At 54.4% G+C, this 22,218-nt stretch overlaps 1 protein-coding gene across 1 annotated transcript in view; it reads right to left on the reverse strand.

The window, feature by feature from the left end:
* The window catches only part of LOC142465135 (myosin-7), a 40,902-nt gene extending 18,972 nt beyond the window's left edge, over positions 1-21,930 (reverse strand). The window contains exons 1-14 of the mRNA XM_075569077.1: positions 21,791-21,930; positions 18,619-18,827; positions 18,121-18,264; positions 16,142-16,298; positions 15,907-15,934; positions 15,659-15,764; positions 15,332-15,424; positions 15,135-15,198; positions 14,933-15,031; positions 14,637-14,740; positions 14,289-14,427; positions 8,102-8,220; positions 7,792-7,941; positions 382-552 (exon numbers count right to left, since the gene is read on the reverse strand). Coding sequence (XP_075425192.1) covers positions 382-552; positions 7,792-7,941; positions 8,102-8,220; positions 14,289-14,427; positions 14,637-14,740; positions 14,933-15,031; positions 15,135-15,198; positions 15,332-15,424; positions 15,659-15,764; positions 15,907-15,934; positions 16,142-16,298; positions 18,121-18,264; positions 18,619-18,819 — 1,575 coding nt within the window. The 5' untranslated portion in view covers positions 18,820-18,827; positions 21,791-21,930. The remainder of the gene's footprint in view (positions 1-381; positions 553-7,791; positions 7,942-8,101; positions 8,221-14,288; positions 14,428-14,636; positions 14,741-14,932; positions 15,032-15,134; positions 15,199-15,331; positions 15,425-15,658; positions 15,765-15,906; positions 15,935-16,141; positions 16,299-18,120; positions 18,265-18,618; positions 18,828-21,790) is intronic.
* Positions 21,931-22,218: the final 288 nt, after the last annotated feature.

Genomic DNA, 22,218 nt, shown 5'->3' on the forward strand with positions numbered 1-22,218 from the left:
AACCTGATGGACGTATGCCTTTTTTCAAACCTCATGCCCTGACTCTACTATGTAATAGAGGGTGTGAGGACTACATGTCCAAGCATGCACTGGGGACACAGAGTCACGTGGTTGATACAGAGAGGAACATGGAGGAGGAATGGAAAGAGCTCATAGAGAGAGAGAAGGGAAAGAGAGAGACAGCGAGAAATAGGAAAAGAGACTACAAACAGAGGAGCCAGATCAGGAGGGAGAGATAACAAGAACAACAGACTGAGGTAGATGTCCGTGTCGCTTTAGAAGAGTGCTGTAGATTAGAAGTCACACAGGGTTGGGCGATGGCACAGGACTATGCAGGTATCCTGGGACCTCAGATCTGCTGCAGAGTTGGACACCTCTCACCTTCTCTATCAGGTCAATGCAGGCCTGCAGGTCCATGCCAAAGTCTATAAACTCCCACTCAATGCCCTCCTTCTTGTACTCCTCCTGCTCCAGCACGAACATGTGGTGATTAAAGAACTGCTGCAGCTTCTCGTTGGTGAAGTTAATGCAGAGCTGCTCAAAGCTGTTAAACTGCAGGGAGACCGAGGGGACAGCGAGAGAGAGATGGGGGAGACCGAGGGGAGAGATTGGGAAGAGAGAGAGAGATGGGGGAGAGACAGAGAGAGATAGAAAGGGGATGAGAGAAAGGGAGAGGGGAGAAACATGGGGAGAGAGAGAGGGGGAAAATGAAAGAGGGAGAGAGAGAGGGAAAGTGAAAGGAGAGAAAGAGGGAGGATGAGGGGCAGAGAGAGGCAGAAAGGTATAGACAAAGATGAGAGAAACAATGAGAGAGATAGGGTGAAAGAGAAAGGGAGCGAGAGGGTTGGACAGAGAGAGAGAAAAGGGAGACAGAGAGCGAGGGCACCGGGCAAGTGAGAGAGAGGGAACGGGTGAGAGAGAAAGGGCATGGGGAGAGAGACAGAGAGTGAGGGGGCACAGGGAGAGAGAGAGAGGGAATGGGGGAGAGACAGCGAGGGCACGGGGCAAGAGGGAGGGCACGGGGGGAGAGAGAACGGAGAGAGAGAGAGAGCAATGGAACGGGGGAGAGAGAGGAGGGACGGGAGAGAGACAGAGCGAGAGGGCACAGGGAGAGAGAGACAGAAAGAAGGAGAGGGGGAGAGCGAGACAGATGGGTGGAGAGAAAGAGTGAGAGACGAAAACAATAAAGGGGAAAATATAGGAGAAAACGAGAAGAAAGAGATGAACCAGGTCATGCTTTCAGAATTCAGACAATGGTTCCCCTGCCCCCCCAACCAGCGCTCTTACAGACCAGCCCACCCCCCAACCAGCACTCTTTCACCCAACCCTGCCGCCCAACCAGCGCTCTTTCACCCAACACCGCCACCCAACCAGCGCTCTTACAGACCAGCCCACCACCAACCAGCACTCTTTCACCCAACCCTGCCGCCCAACCAGCGCTCTTTCACCCAACACCGCCACCCAACCAGCGCTCTTACAGACCAGCCCACCACCAACCAGCACTCTTTCACCCAACCCTGCCGCCCAACCAGCGCTCTTTCACCCAACCCCGCCACCCAAACAGCGTTCTTGCACCCAACCCCACCACCTAACCAGTGCTCTTACACCCAACCTCGCCCCCCAACCAGCGCTCTTACATCCCTACCCCCCCAACCTGTGCGCTTACATCCCTACCCCCCCCAACCTGCGCTCTTACATCCCTACCCCCCCCAACCAGCGCTCTTACATCCCTACCCCCCCAACCTGCGCTCTTACATCCCTACCCCCCCAACCTGCGCTCTTACATCACTACCCCCCAACCTACGCTCTTACATCCCTACCCCACCCAACCAGTGCTCCTACACCTGTCCTCCACAACCAGCGCTCTTACATCCCTACCCCCGAACCTGCGCGCTTACATCCCTACCCCCCCAACCAGTGCTCTTACATCCCTACCCCTCAACATGCGCACTTACATCCCTACCCCCCCAATCAGCGCTCTTACATCCGTACCCCCCAACCAGTGCTCTTACATCCCTACCCCTCAACATGCGCACTTACATCCCTACCCCCCAACCAGCGCTCTTACATCCCTACCCCCCCAACCTGTGCGCTTACATCCCTACCCCCCCAACCTGTGCGCTTACATCCCTACCCCCCAACCAATGCTCTTACATCCCTACCCCCCCCAACCTGCGCTCTTACATCCCTACCCCCCCAACCTACGCTCTTACATCCCTACCCCCCTAACCTACGCTCTTACATCCCTACCCCCCCAACCTGCGCACTTACATCCCTACCCCCCAACCAGTGCTCTTACATCCCTACCCCCCCAACCTGTGCGCTTACATCCCTACCCCCCAACCTGCGCTCTTACATCCCTACCCCCCAACCAGTGCTCTTACATCCCTACCCCCCCCAACCTGCGCTCTTACATCACTACCCCCAACCAGCGCTCTTACATCCCTACCCCCCCAACCTGCGCACTTACATCCCTACCCCCCAACCAGCGCTCTTACATCCCTACCCCCCCCAACCTGCGCTCTTACATCCCTACCCCCCAACCTGCGCTCTTACATCCCTACCCCCCAACCAGTGCTCTTACATCCCTACCCCCCCAACCTGTGCGCTTACATCCCTACCCCCCAACCAGCGCTCTTACATCCCTACCCCCCCCAACCTGCGCTCTTACATCCCTACCCCCCAACCAATGCTCTTACATCCCTACCCCCCCCAACCTGCGCTCTTACATCCCTACCCCCCAACCAATGCTCTTACATCCCTACCCCCCCAACCTGTGCGCTTACATCCCTACCCCCCAACCAGCGCTCTTACATCCCTACCCCCCCCAACCTGCGCTCTTACATCCCTACCCCCCAACCAATGCTCTTACATCCCTACCCCCCCCAACCTGCGCACTTACATCCCTACCCCCCAACCAGTGCTCTTACATCCCTACCCCCCCAACCTGTGCGCTTACATCCCTACCCCCCAACCTGCGCTCTTACATCCCTACCCCCCAACCAGTGCTCTTACATCCCTACCCCCCCCAACCTGCGCTCTTACATCCCTACCCCCCCAACCTACGCTCTTACATCCCTACCCCCCCCAACCTGCGCTCTTACATCACTACCCCCAACCAGCGCTCTTACATCCCTACCCCCCCAACCTGCGCACTTACATCCCTACCCCCCAACCAGTGCTCTTACATCCCTACCCCCCCAACCTGTGCGCTTACATCCCTACCCCCCAACCTGCGCTCTTACATCCCTACCCCCCAACCAGTGCTCTTACATCCCTACCCCCCCCAACCTGCGCTCTTACATCACTACCCCCAACCAGCGCTCTTACATCCCTACCCCCCCAACCTGCGCTCTTACATCCCTACCCCCCCCAACCTGCGCTCTTACATCCCTACCCCCCAACCTGCGCTCTTACATCCCTACCCCCCAACCAGTGCTCTTACATCCCTACCCCCCCAACCTGTGCGCTTACATCCCTACCCCCCAACCAGCGCTCTTACATCCCTACCCCCCCCAACCTGCGCTCTTACATCCCTACCCCCCAACCAATGCTCTTACATCCCTACCCCCCCCAACCTGCGCTCTTACATCCCTACCCCCCAACCAATGCTCTTACATCCCTACCCCCCAACCAGCGCTCTTACATCCCTACCCCCCCCAACCTGCGCTCTTACATCCCTACCCCCCAACCAATGCTCTTACATCCCTACCCCCCCCAACCTGCGCACTTACATCCCTACCCCCCAACCAGTGCTCTTACATCCCTACCCCCCCAACCTGTGCGCTTACATCCCTACCCCCCAACCTGCGCTCTTACATCCCTACCCCCCAACCAGTGCTCTTACATCCCTACCCCCCCCAACCTGCGCTCTTACATCACTACCCCCAACCAGCGCTCTTACATCCCTACCCCCCCAACCTGCGCACTTACATCCCTACCCCACCCAACCTGCGCTCTTACATCCCTACCCCCCAACCTGCGCTCTTACATCCCTACCCCCCAACCAGTGCTCTTACATCCCTACCCCCCCAACCTGTGCGCTTACATCCCTACCCCCCAACCAGCGCTCTTACATCCCTACCCCCCCCAACCTGCGCTCTTACATCCCTACCCCCCAACCAATGCTCTTACATCCCTACCCCCCCCAACCTGCGCTCTTACATCCCTACCCCCCAACCAATGCTCTTACATCCCTACCCCCCCAACCTGTGCGCTTACATCCCTACCCCCCAACCAGCGCTCTTACATCCCTACCCCCCCCAACCTGCGCTCTTACATCCCTACCCCCCAACCAATGCTCTTACATCCCTACCCCCCCCAACCTGCGCTCTTACATCCCTACCCCCCCAACCTACGCTCTTACATCCCTACCCCCCTAACCTACGCTCTTACATCCCTACCCCCCCAACCTACGCTCTTACATCCCTACCCCCCCCAACCTGCGCTCTTACATCACTACCCCCAACCAGCGCTCTTACATCCCTACCCCCCCAACCTGCGCTCTTACATCCCTACCCCCCCAACCTACGCTCTTACATCCCTACCCCCCTAACCTACGCACTTACATCCCTACCCCCCAACCAGTGCTCTTACATCCCTACCCCCCCAACCTGTGCGCTTACATCCCTACCCCCCAACCTGCGCTCTTACATCCCTACCCCCCAACCAGTGCTCTTACATCCCTACCCCCCCCAACCTGCGCTCTTACATCACTACCCCCAACCAGCGCTCTTACATCCCTACCCCCCCAACCTGCGCACTTACATCCCTACCCCCCAACCAGCGCTCTTACATCCCTACCCCCCCCAACCTGCGCTCTTACATCCCTACCCCCCAACCTGCGCTCTTACATCCCTACCCCCCAACCAGTGCTCTTACATCCCTACCCCCCCAACCTGTGCGCTTACATCCCTACCCCCCAACCAGCGCTCTTACATCCCTACCCCCCCCAACCTGCGCTCTTACATCCCTACCCCCCAACCAATGCTCTTACATCCCTACCCCCCCCAACCTGCGCTCTTACATCCCTACCCCCCAACCAATGCTCTTACATCCCTACCCCCCCCAACCTGTGCGCTTACATCCCTACCCCCCAACCAGCGCTCTTACATCCCTACCCCCCCCCAACCTGCGCTCTTACATCCCTACCCCCCAACCAATGCTCTTACATCCCTACCCCCCCCAACCTGCGCACTTACATCCCTACCCCCCAACCAGTGCTCTTACATCCCTACCCCCCCAACCTGTGCGCTTACATCCCTACCCCCCAACCTGCGCTCTTACATCCCTACCCCCCAACCAGTGCTCTTACATCCCTACCCCCCCCAACCTGCGCTCTTACATCCCTACCCCCCCAACCTACGCTCTTACATCCCTACCCCCCCCAACCTGCGCTCTTACATCACTACCCCCAACCAGCGCTCTTACATCCCTACCCCCCCAACCTGCGCACTTACATCCCTACCCCCCACCAGTGCTCTTACATCCCTACCCCCCCAACCTGTGCGCTTACATCCCTACCCCCCAACCTGCGCTCTTACATCCCTACCCCCCAACCAGTGCTCTTACATCCCTACCCCCCCCAACCTGCGCTCTTACATCACTACCCCCAACCAGCGCTCTTACATCCCTACCCCCCCCAACCTGCGCTCTTACATCCCTACCCCCCAACCTGCGCTCTTACATCACTACCCCCAACCAGCGCTCTTACATCCCTACCCCCCCAACCTGCGCACTTACATCCCTACCCCCCAACCAGCGCTCTTACATCCCTACCCCCCCCAACCTGCGCTCTTACATCCCTACCCCCCCAACCTGCGCTCTTACATCCCTACCCCCCCAACCTACGCTCTTACATCCCTACCCCCCCCAACCTGCGCTCTTACATCCCTACCCCCCCAACCTACGCTCTTACATCCCTACCCCCCCCAACCTGCGCTCTTACATCCCTACCCCCCCAACCTGCGCTCTTACATCCCTACCCCCCCAACCTACGCTCTTACATCCCTACCCCCCCCAACCAGTGCTCTTACATCCCTACCCCCCCCAACCTGCGCTCTTACATCCCTACCCCCCCAACCTACGCTCTTACATCCCTACCCCCCCCAACCTGCGCTCTTACATCACTACCCCCAACCAGCGCTCTTACATCCCTACCCCCCCAACCTGCGCACTTACATCCCTACCCCCCAACCAGCGCTCTTACATCCCTACCCCCCCCAACCTGCGCTCTTACATCCCTACCCCCCAACCTGCGCTCTTACATCCCTACCCCCCAACCAGTGCTCTTACATCCCTACCCCCCCAACCTGTGCGCTTACATCCCTACCCCCCAACCAGCGCTCTTACATCCCTACCCCCCCCAACCTGCGCTCTTACATCCCTACCCCCCAACCAATGCTCTTACATCCCTACCCCCCCCAACCTGCGCTCTTACATCCCTACCCCCCAACCAATGCTCTTACATCCCTACCCCCCCAACCTGTGCGCTTACATCCCTACCCCCCAACCAGCGCTCTTACATCCCTACCCCCCCCAACCTGCGCTCTTACATCCCTACCCCCCAACCAATGCTCTTACATCCCTACCCCCCCCAACCTGCGCTCTTACATCCCTACCCCCCCAACCTACGCTCTTACATCCCTACCCCCCTAACCTACGCGCTTACATCCCTACCCCCCCAACCTACGCTCTTACATCCCTACCCCCCCCAACCTGCGCTCTTACATCACTACCCCCAACCAGCGCTCTTACATCCCTACCCCCCCAACCTGCGCTCTTACATCACTACCCCCCCAACCTACGCTCTTACATCCCTACCCCCCCAACCTGTGCGCTTACATCCCTACCCCCCCAACCTACGCTCTTACATCCCTACCCCCCCCAACCTGCGCTCTTACATCCCTACCCCCCCAACCTACGCTCTTACATCCCTACCCCCCCCAACCAGCGCTCTTACATCCCTACCCCCCCAACCTGCGCTCTTACATCACTACCCCCCCAACCTGCGCTCTTACATCCCTACCCCCCCAACCTGCGCTCTTACATCACTACCCCCCCAACCTACGCTCTTACATCCCTACCCCACCCAACCAGTGCTCCTACACCTGTCCTCCACAACCAGCGCTCTTACATCCCTACCCCCGAACCTGCGCGCTTACATCCCTACCCCCCCAATCAGCGCTCTTACATCCGTACCCCCCAACCAGTGCTCTTACATCCCTACCCCTCAACATGCGCACTTACATCCCTACCCCCCAACCAGCGCTCTTACATCCCTACCCCACCCAACCAGCGCACTTACATCCCTACCCCCCAACCAGCGCTCTTACATCCCTACCCCCCTAACCTACGCTCTTACATCCCTACCCCCAACCAGCGCTCTTACATCCCTACCCCACCCAACCAATGCTCTTACATCCCTACCCCCCAACCAGCGCTCTTACATCCCTACCCCCCAACCAGTGCGCTTACATCCCTACCCCCCCAACCTGTGCGCTTACATCCCTACCCCCCCCAACCAGCGCTCTTACATCCCTACCCCCCTAACCTACGCTCTTACATCCCTACCCCCACAACCTGCGCTCTTACATCCCTACCCCCCAACCTACGCTCTTACATCCCTACCCCCCAACCAGCGCTCTTACATCACTACCCCCCCAACCTACGCTCTTACATCCCTACCCCCACAATCAGCGTTCTTACATCCCTACCCCCAAGCCAGTGCTTCTTGCTCATTCTACCCACCCTCCCCTCCTCCCCCACCTATTCCCCCACCCTGCTCCTTACATCGAAGATCTCGAAGCCTGCGATGTCCAGCACTCCTATGAAGTACTGTCTGGGCTGCTTGGTCTCCAGTGTGGTGTTGATTCTCACCACCATCCACATGAACATCTTCTCGTACACTGACTTTGCCAGGGCACCGGTGGAGTAATTCACCTGGAGTTAGAGAGGACACATGCATGGGTGAGTGTGAGTGCAGGGATGCGATGTGTTTCAGTACTGTATTGTGTTGCATTGTTGTGCCACGTTGCGTTGTTGGGCTGCGTTGTGTTGCAAGGCTGCATTGCAGTGTGTAGAAGTGGGAGGTAACACTGACCTGCTGGACATTCTGTCCCTTGGTGACATACTCATTCCCCACCTTGACACGGGGGTGACACAGACCCTTCAGCAGGTCTGCGGAGTTCATGCCCATGAGATAGGCAGCTTTATCAGCCTCTGTAACACAGAACAGTTTATATAAAACATAATATATTCAAAAACTGTGTATGTAACGTGCGTTTTATACCCGCGCACACACAGGGTATCATCATCATCCCCATCCCTGGTCTCCCCACTGCTGGATGAAGACCCTCCAATGATCCCCCAGGTCCTGCAGTTACAGGCTCTCTTTCCAACGTCGCTCCATCACATGTTCTCATCTCCTCCTCCCATCTTACTTTGGGGCATCGTCGTGGTCTTTTAATCTCTCTTAGAATTCAGTCGAGTTCCATCTTTGTCCAACGATGGTCATTTCTTCTTGCGATGTGTCCGGCCCACCGCCATTTTAATTTCTTCCCCCGTGTGATGGTGTCACAGACTTTTGTTTGGTTTCGAACCCATTCATTCTGTTTCCTGTCTCTTCGGGTAATACCCAGCATGCATCTTTCCATACTTCTTTGCATTGTTTGAAGCATCTGAATTATCTTCGCATTTAGGGTTCAAGTTTCACATCCATACGTGAGCAGGGGCTGGATACACTGGTCACATCCATACATGAGCGCGGACAGGATACACTGGTCACATCCATACATGAGCGCGGGCAGGATACACTGGTCACATCCATACGTGAGCGCGGACAGGATACACTTGTCACATCTATACGTGAGCACGGGCAGGATACACTGGTCACATCCATACATGAGCGCGGGCAGGATACACTTGTCACATCCATACATGAGCGCGGGCAGGATACACTTGTCACATCCATACATGAGCGCGGGCAGGATACACTGGTCACATCCATTCATGAGCGCGGGCAGGATACACTGGTCACATCCATTCATGAGCGCGGGCAGGATACACTGGTCACATCCATTCATGAGCGCGGGCAGGATACACTGGTCACATCCATTCATGAGCGCGGGCAGGATACACTGGTCACATCCATGCATGAGCGCGGGCAGGATACACTGGTCACATCCATTCATGAGCGCGGGCAGGATACACTGGTCACATCCATACGTGAGCGTGGGCAGGATACACTGGTCACATCCATTCATGAGCGCGGGCAGGATACACTGGTCACATCCATACATGAGCGCGGGCAGGATACACAGGTCACATCCATACATGAGCGCGGGCAGGATACACTGGTCACATCCATACATGAGCGCGGGCAGGATACACTGGTCACATCCATACATGAGCGCGGGCAGGATACACTGGTCACATCCATACATGAGCGCGGGCAGGATACACTGGTCACATCCATACATGAGTGCGGGCAGGATACACTGGTCACATCCATACATGAGCGCGGGCAGGATACACTGGTCACATCCCTACATGAGCGCGGGCAGGATACACTTGTCACATCCATACATGAGCGCGGGCAGGATACACTTGTCACATCCATACATGAGCGCGGGCAGGATACACTGGTCACATCCATTCATGAGCGCGGGCAGGATACACTGGTCACATCCATTCATGAGCGCGGGCAGGATACACTGGTCACATCCATTCATGAGCGCGGGCAGGATACACTGGTCACATCCATGCATGAGCGCGGGCAGGATACACTGGTCACATCCATTCATGAGCGTGGGCAGGATACACTGGTGACATCCATACATGAGCGCGGGCAGGATACACTGGTCACATCCATACGTGAGCGCGGGCAGGATACACTGGTCACATCCATACATGAGCGCGGGCAGGATACACTGGTCACATCCATACATGAGCGCGGGCAGGATACACTGGTCACATCCATACATGAGCGCGGGCAGGATACACTGGTCACATCCATACATGAGCGCGGGCAGGATACACTGGTCACATCCATACATGAGCGCGGGCAGGATACACTGGTCACATCCATACATGAGTGCGGGCAGGATACACTGGTCACATCCATACATGAGCGCGGGCAGGATACACTGGTCACATCCATACATGAGCGCGGGCAGGATACACTGGTCACATCCATACATGAGCGCGGGCAGGATACACGGGTCACATCCATACATGAGCGCGGGCAGGATACACTGGTCACATCCATACATGAGCGCGGGCAGGATACACTGGTCACATCCATACGTGAGCGCGGACAGGATACACTTGTCACATCTATACGTGAGCACGGGCAGGATACACTTGTCACATCTATACGTGAGCACGGGCAGGATACACTGGTCACATCCATACATGAGCGCGGGCAGGATACACTGGTCACATCCATTCATGAGCGCGGGCAGGATACACTGGTGACATCCATACATGAGCGCGGGCAGGATACACTGCTCATATCCATACATGAGCGCGGGCAGGATACACTGGTCACATCCATACATGAGCGCGGGCAGGATACACTGGTCACATCCATACGTGAGCGCGGGCAGGATACACTGGTCACATCCATTCATGAGCGCGGGCAGGATACACTGGTGACATCCATACATGAGCGCGGGCAGGATACACTGGTCACATCCATACGTGAGCGCGGGCAGGATACACTGGTCACATCCATTCATGAGCGCGGGCAGGATACACTGGTCACATCCATACATGAGCGCGGGCAGGATACACTGGTCACATCCATACATGAGCGCGGGCAGGATACACTGGTCACATCCATACATGAGCGCGGGCAGGATACACTGGTCACATCCATACATGAGCGCGGGCAGGATACACTGGTCACATCCATACATGAGCGCGGGCAGGATACACTGGTCACATCCATACATGAGCGCGGGCAGGATACACTGGTCACATCCATACATGAGCGCGGGCAGGATACACTGGTCACATCCATACATGAGCGCGGGCAGGATACACTGGTCACATCCATACATGAGCGCGGGCAGGATACACTTGTCACATCCATACATGAGCGCGGGCAGGATACACTTGTCACATCCATACATGAGCGCGGGCAGGATACACTGGTCACATCTATTCATGAGCGCGGGCAGGATACACTGGTCACATCCATTCATGAGCGCGGGCAGGATACACTGGTCACATCCATTCATGAGCGCGGGCAGGATACACTGGTCACATCCATGCATGAGCGCGGGCAGGATACACTGGTCACATCCATTCATGAGCGCGGGCAGGATACACTGGTGACATCCATACATGAGCGCGGGCAGGATACACTGGTCACATCCATACGTGAGCGCGGGCAGGATACACTGGTCACATCCATTCATGAGCGCGGGCAGGATACACTGGTCACATCCATACATGAGCGCGGGCAGGATACACTGGTCACATCCATACATGAGCGCGGGCAGGATACACTGGTCACATCCATACATGAGCGCGGGCAGGATACACTGGTCACATCCATACATGAGCGCGGGCAAGATACACTTGTCACATCCATACATGAGCGCGGGCAGGATACACTGGTCACATCCATACATGAGCGCGGGCAGGATACACTGGTCACATCCATACATGAGCGCGGGCAGGATACACTGGTCACATCCATACATGAGCGCGGGCAGGATACACTGGTCACATCCATACATGAGCGCGGGCAGGATACACTGGTCACATCCATACATGAGCGCGGGCAGGATACACTGGTCACATCCATACATGAGCGCGGGCAGGATACACTTGTCACATCCATACATGAGCGCGGGCAGGATACACTTGTCACATCCATACATGAGCGCGGGCAGGATACACTGGTCACATCCATTCATGAGCGCGGGCAGGATACACTGGTCACATCCATTCATGAGCGCGGGCAGGATACACTGGTCACATCCATTCATGAGCGCGGGCAGGATACACTGGTCACATCCATGCATGAGCGCGGGCAGGATACACTGGTCACATCCATTCATGAGCGCGGGCAGGATACACTGGTGACATCCATACATGAGCGCGGGCAGGATACACTGGTCACATCCATACGTGAGCGCGGGCAGGATACACTGGTCACATCCATTCATGAGCGCGGGCAGGATACACTGGTCACATCCATACATGAGCGCGGGCAGGATACACTGGTCACATCCATACATGAGCGCGGGCAGGATACACTGGTCACATCCATACATGAGCGCGGGCAGGATACACTGGTCACATCCATACATGAGCGCGGGCAGGATACACTTGTCACATCCATACATGAGCGCGGGCAGGATACACTGGTCACATCCATACATGAGCGCGGGCAGGATACACTGGTCACATCCATACATGAGCGCGGGCAGGATACACTGGTCACATCCATACATGAGCGCGGGCAGGATACACTGGTCACATCCATACATGAGCGCGGGCAGGATACACGGGTCACATCCATACATGAGCGCGGGCAGGATACACTGTTCACATCCATACATGAGCGCGGGCAGGATACACTGGTCACATCCATACGTGAGCGCGGACAGGATACACTTGTCACATCTATACGTGAGCACGGGCAGGATACACTGGTCACATCCATACATGAGCGCGGGCAGGATACACTGGTCACATCCATTCATGAGCGCGGGCAGGATACACTGGTGACATCCATACATGAGCGCGGGCAGGATACACTGGTCACATCCATACATGAGCGCGGGCAGGATACACTGGTCACATCCATACATGAGCGCGGGCAGGATACACTGGTCACATCCATACATGAGCGCGGGCAGGATACACTGTTCACATCCATACATGAGCGCGGGCAGGATACACTGGTCACGTCCATACGTGAGCGCAGACAGGATACACTTGTCACATCTATACGTGAGCACGGGCAGGATACACTGGTCACATCCATACATGAGCGCGGGCAGGATACACTGGTCACATCCATTCATGAGCGCGGGCAGGATACACTGGTGACATCCATACATGAGCGCGGGCAGGATACACTGGTCACATCCATACATGAGTGCGGGCAGGATACACTGGTCACATCCATACATGAGCGCGGGCAGGATACACTGGTCACATCCATTCATGAGCGCGGGCAGGATACACTGGTCACATCCATACATGAGCGCGGGCAGGATACACTGGTCACATCCATACATGAGCGTGGGCAGGATACACTGGTCACATCCATACATGAGCGCGGGCAGGATACACTGGTCACATCCATACATGAGCGCGGGCAGGATACACTGGTCACATCCATACATGAGCGCGGGCAGGATACACTGGTCACATCCATACATGAGCGTGGGCAGGATACACTGGTCACATCCATACATGAGCGCGGGCAGGATACACTGGTCACATCCATACATGAGCGCGGGCAGGATACACTGGTCGAAAACTTTTTTCTTGAGACTCAGTGGAAAGTTTGCTTGAAAGATTGTCTTGTTTCTCCCAAATACGCTCTATCCTATCTTAATTCTCCTATAAATTTCATTCTAAAGGTTCCCACCCATTGTTACTTTGTTACTTGCCGACCGAGGTAGACATTGTCTTCCACTTCTTCTAGTTCTATTCCATTTATTTCCATCTTCGCAGAGCTGACACATTTGTAGAACATCACTTTATCTCGCTGAGAGTCACACGGAGGCCACTTTCTTACTCGCTCCGGCGCCTTCTCAGATCTGTTGCTGGAGGTCTTCTGGCTTGTGCCAAAAATAACAATGTCATCTGCAGATCGGAGGTGACACAAATAGTCACCGATGATTTTGATTTCTTTTTCTTCCCAATCCAATGTCTTGAACAATTCTTCGTGTTGCAGTGATACGGTGTCTCCCTGCCGCACTCCCTTACTGATCTTGGTTACACGGTGTCTCCCTGCCGCACTCCATTACTGATCTTGGTTACACGGTGTCTCCCTGCCGCACTCCCTTACTGATCCTGGTGACACGGTGTCTCCCTGCCACACTCCCTTACTGATCCTGGTGACACAGTGTCTCACTGCCGCACGCCCTTACTGATCCTGGTGACATGGTGTCTCCCTGCCGCACTCCCTTACTGATCCTGGTTACACGGTGTCTCCCTGCCGCACTCCCTTACTGATCCTTCCAGGTTTTTCTGCATTTTCAACTACAATTTTCATTTGTTAAAGTGTCCATAGGGTATATATCTATATGTCTCCTCACCCTCGGTGCCGTCAGGCTCAGCCTGCTCCTCCCGTTGCTTCAGCTTAAACTTCATGTTCCCAAAGTGCATGATGGCGCCCGTCAGCTTGTAGATGGAATTCTTCTCATCCTGAGTGAAGCCCAGCACGTCGAAAGCGCTCTGCGGAGAGGGAGGAGAGAGGGAGAGGTGGGGGGAAAGGAGGAGTAAATACGGAGGGAGAAAAAGTGGGAGAAGACAGGAACAGGAAGTGTAGAGAGAGGACAATAGTGAGATTGGGAATGAGAGGGGAGGAGAAGATCCCCAGGATTCCTGTGACATTAACTTCCCCCATTGCTTCGCTCGTCGTGTGGCCCACTCATGGTACTCACATCCGTGGCCAGCAGCTCCTCTCCATCATCGATTGAGGGCACAGTTGTTTCCCCCTGGGAGATGTACGCGTAATCGTAAGGGTTATTGGTGACCAGCATCATATCTGTAAAGGGGAAATGGAAAGTCAGATGGGTCAACGACAGTCTGTGCCAAAAAGCCACGGGAGAGAACAGACACAGCTCAGTGCCAAGGGAGAGAATGGACACAGCTCAGTGCCACAGAAGAGGTGGGAACATGCTCAGTGCCATGGGAGAGGAGCTCTTAGGAGGGTGAGATGTTGGTGTCACTGACTAACCCAGAAGTTCCGGCTTCTTATTGGACAGGATCTGGTAGAAGATGTGATAATCCCTCTCAGACTTCAGCTGGAATATGCAGCGAGATTTCTCCAGGAGATCTGAGAAGAAGAGAGACACACGGTGCTGAGTGATGGGAGAGGAGAGTCGGGGGCAGGAGGTGGGAAGATGGAGAGATGACAGTAGAGAAGGAAATTGACTCACACGTCTCGATATCGGCAGACGCAAGTTTCCCAGACGCACCAAAGTGAATTCTAATGAATTTACCCTGAGGAGGGGATGGAGAGATAAGGAAGGAAAAGTACAGGGTGATGAAGATCAGGTGTGTGTGATACAACACGGACATTGAAGAAGAGAGAGGGGAGATTTTTGGATATAGCTGGGGGAGGTCCAGTACTCACAAATCGGGATGAGTTGTCGTTTCGGACGGTTTTGGCGTTACCGAAAGCCTCCAGGGCAGGGTTGGCCTGGATGATTTGATCTTCCAGACTTCCCTGGGATGAAGCACAAAGATGTCAGTCAGACGCAGAATCCCAAGCATGGAGCTTCTCTCAATCCACCTGGGCCATCTTCTGTCTCTGTAATCTCCCTTTCCTCTACTCCCGCTCCCTTGCCTTTTACACCCCTCATTAAATTCTACCACGATCCCATCCATCCCTTCTCTGCCCTATTGCCTTCCCTCTCTCTCTCTCACCCCCTTTCAGTCTCCTCTCCTCGTCATCTCTCACCTTGTTGGCGCTGGCTGCGTCCTTCTTCCCTCCGATGGCTGCGATACTGGCAAAGTACTGGATGACGCGTTTGGTGTTCACCGTCTTTCCTGCACCGGATTCTCCACTGGGGGCAGGAAGAGAGAGGCAGAGAGAGGGGCAGGAAGAGAGAGGCAGAGAGAGGGGGAGGCAGTGAGAAAGACTGAATGAGAGAGAGAGAGGAGGAAGAAACCATGAATATGAAGGAGAGAGAGATGAGATGAACTCACGTGATCAGGATAGACTGGTTCTCACGATCTGTAAGAACAAGATGGAGGATTAATTCCTGAGAGAGTGTGATGGAGAAGACACAGAGAGAAACGGTCAGACAGAAAGTCATTGGAAGGCACTCTGCCCTTCATATGCAGTGAGTGTCACTCAGTCCTTGGACTCACAAACTGAGAAGAAGTCTCACTCACAGGTGGACTGTACATGTGGGACAGACAGACATACGCAGCCCCTGACCTGTCAGCATGTATTGATACGCGTTGTCAGAGATGGAGAAGATATGGGGGGGAGCTTCACTCCTCTTCTTCCCACGATAAGCAGAAACCACCGATGCGCTATACACAGGGAGCGCCTTGTAGGGATTCACGGTCACACAGAACAGACCGGAGTACGTCTGGGAGGGGAGAAGTGTAGAATCAGAGAGAGAGAGAGAGGCAGAGAGATGAGAACATATACATGTGACATACGTCTTGGAGGGGAGAAGGGGAGAATCACAGAGAGAGGCAGAGAGATGAGAACATACATGTGACATACAGTGACATCTAGGAGGAGAGAGGCAGAGAGATGAGAACATACATGTGACATACGTCTCGGAGGAGAGAGTTAGAGATGAGAACATACATGTGACATACAGTGACGTCTGGGAGAGAGGCGGAGAGATGAGAACATACATGTGACATACAGTGACACGTCTGGGAGGAGAGAGGCGGAGAGATGAGAACATACATGTGACATACAGTGATGCACATCTGGGAGGAGAGAACGGGAGAATCACAGAGAGAGAGATGAGAATATACACATGATAGACATCTGGTAAAGAAAAAGTGATGAGTCAGAGACAGAGGGATAACATATGTGCGCTAAATGGAAGCGCAGTGAGTGTAACCCTCATTTCCCGGGTCTGAAGGAGTTTACATCGAGTGTCTATTTACATGGTAGCACTCAGATTGTGTTACTGTGAGAGAGTGAAGAGTTAAACTCTCTCTGTTCTCTCATGAAACCCCACCCTAGTCTCAGGTATCCTGAGCTGTTTCAAGTGAACTCCTGATTCCTGATTCCAGCTTCCTGAGAGAACAGAGAGTTTAACTCTTCACTCTCTCACAATGACCTTCTCAGGGTGCTGGATTCGTGCAGGTCGGGGGTTGTAAATGAAATGATGGGAGCCAGGAACTTTATTCCTAAGACCTTACGATTGTCTTTGTTCTCTCCACTGTTTATACCATTTATTTTCTCTTCCCTGGCTACCCTACTCATCCTGGGTTACCTAACTGATCCATTTCCTTTATACTGTCTATGGCACTCTGTCCCTTGGGGGCCCCATCTGGGTGCGATGCTATCTCCTCTCGAGCTGTCCTTGGTATCCCCACCTCGTGGCCGTCTGTGTTAGAGTCAGCTAAGGATCCTCAGTTGGGCTGATCCTGCTCTGCCTTGAGTCCTCGGCGGGGGGAACCCTGTCTAGGTATAGGCTTGTACAATGGGGGAGCAGGGACGAGCCATTCCTATCGACACTAACTAGGAAGGGCAGTGTCCCCAACCCCAAAACAAGAAAGGGGATCCCTGCCCTACTATAGGATCATCTATACACTAACCTATATACACTATGCACAGTGAGGTCCCTCCACAGTGACTCCTCCAGGGACCTAAGTTCCAGACCATTCTCTCACACTATATATATATTTTACGGTAATGTCACTGTTACCAGGCAGAACTGGGCGGGGTTTACCCTCTAAGGCCATAGTAGACTCAAGGGGGTGGGGGAGGGTTACATGATGTGTTATTTACTAATATCTCATCCCACCAATTAGTCCAAATATTTTGGCTCATGTGAGAGGTCATCAGGTGCAGTGAGAGGTAAGTTACCTAGACATTACAACGAGATGAGGAAAAGTCCCCACTCTCCCTGTTATATCGAGGTGAAGAAACTTGAAGAAGTTTGTTTACTAGGACACAAGTCCTAACCGATGACGAAGAGCACGTGTGATAAGGTTCCTTGTTTTTTTGTGGGGTTACAGCATAGGGAAAGAGTAGGGTTATAGCTAGAATATGGGGGAAACAGAAGGATTCGTTTTAGGGGATTTGGGAGTGTTAGGTGAAGGGTATGATGTGGGTTACATGTGAGAGCACCAGTACTAGGGTTAGATTGTAGTGTTGGAGTCAGCTATGAGGTTTGCAGTATTAATAGGATCAGGGTTATATGGACGCTGGGTGTGACTCACATATATCATCCAGGAGGCGTAACGCTCCTTGAGGTTATACAGGACGGCCGGCTCGTTCAGGAAGGTCAGCATCGCCATGTCCTCGATCTTATCAAACTTGGGCGGGTTCTGCTGCATCAACAGGCTGGCCTTCACGGTCACCGTCTGGAGTACGTACACAGGGCATCATGAAGCAGACACAAGCCATATTACATGCACACGGAAATCACGCACACAAACACATAGACACAGGGTCATCACACATATATCCGGTGGTAGATACACAGAGAGGTCAACATGGAGATGCAGAAGAAGTCCTGTAAGAAGAGTGGGGACATAGGAAGGGGGCAGAAGAAGTCCTGTAAGAAGAGCACGGGACATAGGAAGGGGACAGAAGAAGTCCTGTAAGAAGAGCGGGGCAGAAGAAGTCCTGTAAGAAGAGTGGGACATCGGAAGGGGGTAGAAGAAGTCCTGTAAGAAGAGCAGGGACATAGAATGGGTCGGACAGACAGACGTCACCTTGCCGTGTTCGGTATCGGCAGTAACATTTTCCCCTTCACGGCTGGTCACTTTGGCCTTCACATACTCCTCCTTATCATCTGGGACAAAGATGTCCTTCTTCAAGTCGAAGGTCCTGGTTTGAGACTCCAGACGCTCCTTGTCCGACTTCCGCAGGAACGGCGCGGCTGGCCCAAACTCTGCCATGTGAGCATCACCCATCTCTGCACCTGCGGGGGGGGGGGGGAGGGGAGAGAGTGTTACTGTAGCTCCTAGGACAAGCACATAAGAAAGCACATAGGATCCCTGTGGGTATGAATGGTTTATGAGGGGTCAGTGCCTTGGAACCCCCACCGGAATGAGCGGTCAGTGCCATGGGACCCCCGTGGGTATAAAGGGGTCAGTGTCCTGGTACCCACATGGGTATGAGGGGTCAGTGCCGTGGGACCCCTGTGTGTATGAGGGGTCAGTGCCCTGGGACCCCTGTGAGTATGAGGGGTCAGTGCCCTGGGACTCCTGTGGGTATGAGGGGGCAGTACCCTGGGACCCCTGTGGGTATGAGGGGTCAGTGCCCTGGGACCCCTATGGGTATGAGGGGTCAGTGTCCTGGGACCCCGTGGGTATGAGGGGTTATTGCCCTGGTACCCCCATGGGTATGAGGGGTCAGTGCCCTGGGACCCCTGTGGGTATGAGGGGTCAGTGCCCTGGGACCCCTGTGGCTATGAGGGGTCAGTGCCCTGGGACCCCTGTGGGTATGAGGGGGTCAGTGTCCTAGGACCCCATGGGTATGAGGAGTCAGTGCCCTGGTACCCCCGTGGGAATGAGGGGTCAGTGCCCTGGTATCCCCGTGGGAATGAGGGGTCAGTGCCCTGGGACCCCTGTGGGTATGAGGGTCAGTGCCCTGGGACCCCCATGGGTATGAGGGTCAGTGCCCTGGGACCCCTGTGGGTAAGGGGGTCAGTGTCCTAGGACCCCATGGGTATGAGGTGTCAGTGTCCTGGTACCCACATGGGTATGAGGGGTCAGTACCCTGGGACCCCCATGTGTATGAGGGTCAGTGCCCTGGGACCCCTGTGGGTATGAGGGTCAGTGCCCTGTACTCCCGTGGGTATGAGGGGTCAGTGCCCTGGTAACTCCGTGGGTGAGGGGTCAGTGTCCTGAGACTCCCGTGGGTATGAGCAGTCAGTGTCCTGGGACCCCCTTAGGTATGAGGGATCAGTGACCTAGGACCCCCATGGGTGTGAGGGGTCAGCGACCTGGGACCCCTGTGGGTATGAGGGGTCAGTGCCCCGGGACACCTGCGGGTATGGCGGGTCAGTGACCCCTAAATCTGACCCAGACAATTAAATAAAGTGTGTAAATGTCATGCACACCGACATATTCAACAAACGCATACACAGTGTGATAAAATTAACACATATTACACACACAGTGTGACACATTATTACACACAGAAATACACAAACATTGTGACATCACACGCATCAATACACACACATTGTGACATACATATAAATAACACAAATTGTGACACACATAAATACACACATTGTGACTGACACATACACACATTGGGACATACACACAAATACACACATTGGGACACAAATACACACATATTGTGACATTGACCTAATCACATCTCTTGGGTTTAAATATCACCTCTATGCCGATGACGCACAAATTTACTTTTCTACCCCTGACCTTACACCTGCTGTACAGACCAAAGTTTCTGAATGTCTCTCTGCTATATCATCCTGGATGGCCCTCCGCCGCCTTAAACTCAACATGGCTAAAACAGAGCTCCTCATACTTCCTCCCAAACTTGGCCCTACTACCTCCTTCCACATTACTGTTGGAAGAACGATCATTCACCCAGTAGCCCAAGCACGCTGACTACGGGTCACACTTGACTCCTCTGTCACATTCACAATGTATCTAAAACCTGTCACTTTTTCCTCCGCAATATAACAAAGATACGCCCGTTCCTGTTACTCGACTGCTAAAACTCTGACTCAGGCCCTCATTCTCTCCCGTCTCGATAACTGCAACCTCCAGCTGTCCGGCCTCCCTGCCTCTCACCTGTCTCCCCTACAATCTATCCTAAACGCTGCTGCCAGAATCACGCTACTCTTTCCTAAATCTGTCTCCGCGTCTCTCCTCCTGAAATCTCTCTCCTGGCTTCCTATCAAATCCCGCATCTCGCACTCAATTCTCCTCCTCACTTTTAAAGCTTTACACTCTTCTGCCCCTCCTAAGCCCGGGGCCATGGTAAAAAATACAGCGCTGACGCTCATGCTCTCCTGCTAAAGCAGGAGCTTTTTTGTGTGCTGGCATGGGCGTCAGCGAGCGCGCTTGGGAGGCGGGGCGGGAGATGGGGCTAGCGCGCCACGTCACGGAGTGCCATTGGCTTTTGCCGGTCACGTGACCGGCCCTCCGCTTCCCTCAGCACGAAAAATTAAATGAATCTGTCGGCTGCAATTCCGCACGCCTCCGCACACCTCCGCACGCCAGCGGAAGCGTCTACCAAAGCCCCACACATGCCGGGTGCAGGAGGTAAGTTTCCTGGCTCAGCGCTGTGTTTTTTACCACGGCCCCGTCCTTACAGCTCAGCCCTAATTTCTCGCTATGCACCATCCCGGCTCTTGTGTTCGGCTCAAGGATGTCTTCTTTCTACCCCTTTTGTATCTAAAGCCCTCTCCCGCCTTAAACCTTTCTCACTGACTGCCCCTCACCTCTGGAATGCCCTTCCCCTCAGTACCCAACTAGCACCCTCTCTATCCACCTTTAAGACCCACATTCTAACACACTTGCTTAAAGAAGCATATGAATAGCACCGTGGCTAATACTATACACATGATAGATAAAGCTTGGCCCCCTGCAGACGCACTTACCAGAACTCCCTCCTACTGTCTCTGTACGTTCCCCCTACCTACCAATTAGACTGTAAGCTCCTCGGAGCAGGGACTCCTCTTCCTTAATGTTACGTTTCTCTGAAGCTCTTATTCCCATTATCTGTTATTTATATTATCTGTTATTTATATTATTTGTTTATTTGATTACCACGTGTATTACTGCTGTGAAGCGCTATGTACACTAATGGCGCTATACAAATAAAGACATACAATACAATACAATAGACACAAATACACACTCATTGGGACATACACATAAATACACACACATTGCTCACCTGGAAGTAGTCAGACAGCGTCCTTGTATGCAGCACTGTATCACACACACACACACGTGTATATATATACACACCTGTCCCTCTCACACCTCCTCCCCTGGACACATTTAGGTCCCATTGTCCGGCAGCCTCGCCCCTCACACGCCCCCACACACGCACAGAACAATAGGGGATCTCTCGTCATTGTGCTGGAATCAGGGGGGGACGCGGGGGACATGCGAGAGGCCGAGAACACGGCAACTGTCACATACCACGGAGGCCACGCGTGATCCCCGAGGGGACCCGCAGAGCAATGATTAACCCCTTCCCTGTCAGAGACCCGCAAAGCAATGATTAATTCCTCCCTGCCAGAGACCCACAGAGCAATGATTAACCCCTTCCCTGCCAGAGACCTGCAGAGCAATGATTAACCCCTGCCCTGCCAGAGG

This window comes from Ascaphus truei, chromosome 13, assembly GCF_040206685.1.
Source record: "Ascaphus truei isolate aAscTru1 chromosome 13, aAscTru1.hap1, whole genome shotgun sequence".
Lineage (NCBI taxonomy): Eukaryota > Metazoa > Chordata > Amphibia > Anura > Ascaphidae > Ascaphus > Ascaphus truei.